The 6,472-nt window shown below is 39.3% G+C and overlaps 1 protein-coding gene across 2 annotated transcripts in view; it reads left to right on the top strand.

Moving 5' to 3' along the window:
* Positions 1 to 5,002, top strand: part of LOC107680097 (E3 ubiquitin-protein ligase RNF168-like) — an 8,374-nt gene extending 3,372 nt beyond the window's left edge. The window contains exons 4-7 of one of the 2 annotated variants that reach the window (XM_016475861.1): positions 1,831 to 2,001; positions 2,546 to 2,640; positions 2,767 to 2,842; positions 4,022 to 5,001. In XM_016475861.1, coding sequence (XP_016331347.1) covers positions 1,831 to 2,001; positions 2,546 to 2,640; positions 2,767 to 2,842; positions 4,022 to 4,672 — 993 coding nt within the window. In that variant the 3' untranslated portion in view covers positions 4,673 to 5,001. Of the gene's footprint in view, positions 1 to 1,830; positions 2,002 to 2,545; positions 2,641 to 2,766; positions 2,843 to 4,021 lie in introns of both variants that reach the window. The other variant, XM_016475862.1, reaches the window with a different exon arrangement.
* Positions 5,003 to 6,472: the final 1,470 nt, after the last annotated feature.

Genomic DNA, 6,472 nt, shown 5'->3' on the forward strand with positions numbered 1-6,472 from the left:
GCGTCACTCATAGCATGTGCCTATATCGTGCACTATATCGAACATTTTTTCTATCGTTATCGAAGAGGGTGTAACGTCGGTAAATATCGATACCGTTTTATCGCCCAGGCCTAGCTACGCGTATAAAAAAATTGTTTTTTAGGGGGAAAAAACAAGTCGCGTAAAAGTCTCATTTTTTATTTCATTCAGAAATAGGCCTAATGCCGACGCGAAATGTTTACAAACATTATAATAAACACTGTAAACATAGCGGAAACCAACGTTGGGTCTCTCATTCCACACAAAATTAAATGTTTCTGTATTCGCGATGTATTTGAATGCCAAATTATTATTTATTAGTGCGGCGCCGGCGCAATCACTTACATTTTTTCCTTCTAATAGTGGAAAAAACTACTCCTATTAGTCCTAAAGATAATCGGAATTGTAAAAAGTTTGCCTTTATTTGTGTACATTCACAATAAAAACAAAAATTAATCCCCGGGAAACAAATGTTAGTATTTTTTAACGGGCCACAGACACTTATCCTTTCTAATTGAATTGAATTCTAATTTAAAATAATCTTGTCAGTTAACGGTTAACAATCGGTTAACGAGCGTCAGTTGTCGGTTAGGAAAAATAACCGAAATGAACATCCCTAGTTAAAATGCATTGGATTTTTAGCCAATGAAAGGGCAGTTGCACCTAACTGAATGCACACTATTACAGAGTGCAGTCCCATGCTTACATAGGCCGTATTGTTGTAACACAATAGTTTTTGTTTGTGTGTCCAGTCCTGCATAATGCTGCATACATTACAAACTGTGCTGCAGTGGACGTTTTGAAAGATCTGAAATAAGTTTTGAAGTGTAAATCAGTTTTGAATCTTTTTTTTTTTTTGTTTCCACACATTTAATATTTATAGTTACATAGGCAGATAATTGCAGTTAAACACTTTTATTAATTAATTTACTATTATTGTTATTATTATACTTTTTTATTATAATTTTGTTACTGGTTTTATTTGTTTGTTTGTGTTTTGCTGATGTACCTTTAAATAATCCTGAATAAACATATTTCCATTTATGGTATTTCAATTATGGAAACTTTATTTCAGTACATGGTCTTTTGAGATTAGAAAGGAAATTTGAGTTGCAGAATTTTTTATAGTAATCATGCCATTTAAAGGTTTAATGTCTAAGTTTTTTTTTTTAATGTTTTTGAAAGAAGTCTCTTATGCAAGGATGCATTTATTTGATTAAAAACACTGTAAAACAGTAATATTGTGAAATATTATTACAATTTTAATTACTTTCAGTTTTTAGTTTGAATAATTTTAAACTGTAATTTATTCCTGTTCAAAGCTGTATTTTCAGCATCATTACTCCAGTCTTCAGTGTCACGTGATCTTCAGAAATCATTCTAATATGCTGATTTACTGCTCAAGAAATATTTCTGATTATTATTAATGTTAAAAAAGAACAGTTGTGATGCTTCATATTTTTGTGGAAACCGTGATACATTTTATTTTTCAGGATTCTTTGATCAACAGAAAATTCCAAAAGAACAGCATTTATTTAAAATATAAATCTTTTGTAAGATTATAAATGTCTTTGCGGTCACTTTTGATCAATTTAATGTATATTTTCCTAAATAAAGTAGCCTATTCATTTCTGATCTGAATTCTGAAACTAAAACTGATACCAGTGGTGTACAATTGAAGACTTCAAAATCCAATTATTCCTTTGGATTTTTTTAATTGTATGCACACTGTCAATCAGAGCAAATAAAATCATACTTTATTCATGTTGTGTTGTTGTGAGGGGTCATGATCTCATTTCCTGTTTTGAACAGCTGGTGGAGGAGAAGCGAGCTCTAGAGGAAGCCGAGAGGAGAGCCAGTGAGGAGTACATCCAGCGGCTGCTGGCTGAGGAGGAGGAGCGCATGGCGGAGGAGAGGAGGAGACGGGAGGAGCAGCAGCTGGAGAACGATGAGAAACTGGCCAGACTGCTGAGCCAAGAGCTGGTGAGCTCACACTTCACAGCAGATGACTCTTTATCATCATTCTCTGTAGTAGCATGTCAAAACACCAATAAAATCTGACAACAGACAGTAAATAATCAGTTCTCATTCCATGTTCTCAGTGTTTACACACACTGACTGCATTTGACAAGCTCGGCCTTCAAACTATAAATAGGTTGCTGTGTTTTATGCTAATGAGATAATCAGTAACCACCAAACAACTGGATGCCAAACTATCAAACCCTTACTAAGTGACAGCGTTATTTAGGCTGAATCTGCATACGTTCTGCATCATGTTGCGTCTTATTTTATGTGTTCTTAAACAAAACATACATTTTTATGTTCAAAAAACAAATGACGCATTTTCTGTGAGTCTTAAAAAGACTCACTTCCACAGACTTAGGCCTAAAAATGTCTTAAATCGGAGTAGAAAGTCTTAAATTCATAGTCATGATGATAAAGTCAAATGCTGCTGCGGTTGTAGTTTTCTTTGCAGACCTGTCAGTAATCAGAGAGGATGTAATGCTGTTTTGTGTTGTTTGTGCAGAATTCCGGACCAGTCTCTGAAACATCATGGACCGCCAAACCTGCTGATAATACACCAGCGAAGAAGACAAAACCAAACATGGGCGACATTGAGAAGTGAGTAGCTGCTGTAGAGCCCCAGTAGTATATCAGTAACGTAACTCGTCATTCTTTCGCACCTCGCTGTTGTTGAATGTACTGAAAGAGTTTTTTTTTAATGCACTTCATTCTCTTATATGTCAGGTTTTTGCGTCCAGTGCCTCATAAACAGCCAAGCAGTTCTGACAGCAGCCCAGACTCCTCTCTGATGGCTAATAAGGTGCTTTGACTTTCTCATTTTATAAATGAAATTACTGCAAATGAATTCAACTAAAATAATATGATAATAAAAGAATAGAAGAATCAATCAGTTCTAAAAGAAAAAAAAACTCAATAAATCCATAACTAAATGTCTTTGAGACCATACATACTACATGAGGAACAGTAGCTTTATTTTATTTTAATATAAGTATTTCTTGTTTGTTTGTAAATAAATATCTCTTTTAAACTGATGACGTTTTTTTGTTTGTTTTCTTGACATTGATTTTATATTATGTTAGGGAAACAACATGCATGTTTACAGGAGAAAAGGATAAAGTAAAATCACAATATTATTTTTACAATTTTTTTGTTTTGTACCAAACTAAAAATAGTTAAAAAAAACAAACAAACAAAAAAAAGATAGACATACAAATGTAAAAACAAAAATGTATGTTTAGGAACAGATTTTTTTTTCTTCTTTTGGGATTACATTGAGACATCTCTTCTGCTCACCAAGGCTGCATTCATTTGAATAAAAAATTCAGTAAAAACAATAATATTGTGAAATATTTATTACAAATTAAAATAAAAAATTTCTCTTTAAATACATTTTAAAATGTAATTTATTTTTTTAAAACCATGATCATTTTTTTAAATATTTCTTTGATGAATGAATTTGAAAGAAATCTTTTATAACATTGTTTGTCACTTTTGATCAACTTAATGCATCCTTGCCGAATAAAAATGATTAACTTAAAAAAATAAATAAATAAATGGCCACACACTTTTGAATGAGTAGTGTATGTGCAAAGTTCATGCATGTTTAGGCTACGTCCACACGAAGGCAGAGCTTTCCCTATCCGATCTTTTTTTTTCTCCTCGTCTCAAGAAATATCTGCATCCACACGAAACCAACACAAAACGATGCCAGACCAGCATGTGGCGCTGTAATTCTGCCACAGAGATACACTAAAAACGGAGAAGAAGACTTGGACTATGCGCATAAACCTTGTGCGCGGTATACGGTTTCACTCTCCCAAAACGTCGGATCCGTCTGGACGAAACGCCTACACGATACAAAATTTATGCGTATACAGCTAAACGCGTCTCCTTGTGGATGGGGCCTTAGTTGAAGATAAAATACTTTCTGGACAATTTCCAGTTTCAAAACAAGTTTATAAGTCTTCCTGTTTTTCAGGAGAACATTCTGAGCCCTCCAAAACCCCTCTCAGCACAATCTGTGGAGGACACAAGCAAGCTGAGCACACCTGTGCTGGACTACAGCGGGAAACCCTCCACCTCCAGCTGCTCAGAACACACTTTTGTTTTTAACAGTCCGAACAGCAGTTCACTGAAAAGGAAGAGTTCAGAGGTGGAGCGTCAGACTGAAGCGGATCTGCTCACTAAGAGGCCCTGTGAGTCTCCTTCAGCCGACATCACGTTCCTGTCTGAAGTAGTGTGGCACGAGGAGGCCTTACGGAGCCGCTGGCAGCAGGAAGAGGAGGACCGCAGACTGGCCATGCAACTCCAGAAGGAGCTGGACCGTGAAAACTCTGTGGACCGCAAGAAGGGTTCAGCTGATGGATATCTGCTCCGGCAAAAACCCACTCGGCCTTCCACAAGCGCAAACCCAGACGAGGACAACACGAGAAAGAGCTTCAGTGCACGGGCGACTGCGAGGAACAGCGCGGGACACAGCGAGAAAACCGAAAAGAGACTGTCTGGAACAGTAGGAACGCCCCCTGTGAAGAGCCCTGCGTCTTCTCCTTCTACAACCGTCCCGCCTGCTTTGAAGAAGGGGGCGAAGCAGACCACCCTTACTGAGATGTTCCCCAACCTGAGCAGCTGAATGTTGCTCTGCTGCTTTTATCTGGTTTCATATTCAGCCTTCAGACTTTTGAAGCTCTTGTTAGGTGCTGAGCTGCTACTAAAGGACATCCTGCAGCCGATTTCCGTTGTCTTTTTCGGTTTCTGCTCCTATGTTGCTAACACTCCTTCAGTGCCTTTCCAGGGTGGGTCATACTGTAAAGTCATGATGGAATAGTTCCGTTTTCTAGAGCGTTTTTATAGTCATGACTAGCTTAGAGTTTGAAATGGTGTTAATGCTGCAGAAGAAAATCAGTCTGTAAGCGTTTGCAGGCATTTCACTTTGGTTAAATAAAAGGAAAGTTCGGTTTACAAAAAAAAAACACGTGTTGTGTGGTTATTTGACAAGTGAATAAAATGCAACATCCTCCTTAATTATTTTGTGTGATTAGGGCTTTTGAGGGGGCGGGGGGGTTCTAGCAGTTGTAGCTCTTTCATAGATGTTGGCATTTCTCTGTAGAAACCATAGACTGTATAAAAACATGGACGTAGTGTCCGTGATGTCACCCGTAGGTTCCTGAAGAGGTTTTTGAAGCTCAGTGGGCAGAGCCGGCCGTCGCCATCTTGGCAGCGTGTCACCGCGCGTCACTCCCGGATAATCGAAAATGGACAAAGAGGCGGGAGCTGGTTGCTGAAACCACGCCCACCTAGCTCGATGGTGGTGACAGCAGCGGCAATCTACCTGTCACTCAAGTGGTCACACCCTTAATTATGCAGAACTTTAAGGCTTAATATAATTTAAACGGATGACTTATAAAAAAAATTCACCCCCCTCACAGTTGTCATGAAGGGCAAAATTAGCTATATAGACCAAAATCATTATTTGAACCAGGCTGTAAACATGTTTTTTTCTGCTGTAAAGTTGGGCATTTTAACATGGGGAGTCTATGGGATTGACTCCCTTTTGCAGCCAGCCTCTAGCGGCCAGTCGATGAATTACAGTTTAAGTCACTTCCTTGTTGGCATCACGAGAGAGAGCGGGAGGTTGCCGCTTGGTAGAAACCGGATCTTCAGGATCTGTCACTTTGCAGCAGTAGTTCTGTGTTGTTTGGACACAACCCTTCTCAGTCTTCGATGGTCCCTATCATTCACTTTCGGTTTTGTCCTACTACCGATGAAGTCTTGACATACTTTGTCTGTGCAGTCATGCTATTAAAGAATGTTTCTCTTAAAACACCAAACAACTGGGCCGTGAAGGTTACAGATGCTCCTGCTAAACCGGCTCTTGTGATTTGCCCTTTCTGGACGTCTGACAAGTCACCCATTTCACTGAGTGCTGGTACTAAACACTGCTGAACACACATATGGCGCTTTTCCACTGCATGGTACGGCACGGTACGGCTCGGTACGGCTCCGTACCGTTACCGAAACGTGACGTGTAAACTCTGCTGATCACGGATTGGCCGGAGAGAATCGTCACTACCTGCGTCACTGAACTTGCGACACAAACACAAAAGAACCGCTAGATTTAAATCAGCACAGCCAGCGAAGGATCGAACGCAACCGTTTTGAACGAGTGCACCTTTTTTAACAACCAAAAAAGTGGCTGTTTCGTTGTCTGTTGAGGAAGTACAGATGTTCCTCTCGTTGATAGCAGAGGAGTGGATCCAGCGAGAGCCTGATGGGGCGACTCGGAATAAAAACGTTTTTCAGGAGTCGCGGCAATAGAGGCGGTGCAACTATAACGACATGTGAATAATCCCGCCCACTCTAAAGCGGTACTGAACTGCAGTGGAAACGCAAACCGTGCTGAGCCGAACCGTGCCGTGCCGTACTGAGCCGT

The sequence above is a fragment of the Sinocyclocheilus anshuiensis genome, unplaced genomic scaffold (genome assembly GCF_001515605.1).
Source record: "Sinocyclocheilus anshuiensis isolate Anshui unplaced genomic scaffold, SAMN03320099.WGS_v1.1 scaffold853, whole genome shotgun sequence".
Lineage (NCBI taxonomy): Eukaryota > Metazoa > Chordata > Actinopteri > Cypriniformes > Cyprinidae > Sinocyclocheilus > Sinocyclocheilus anshuiensis.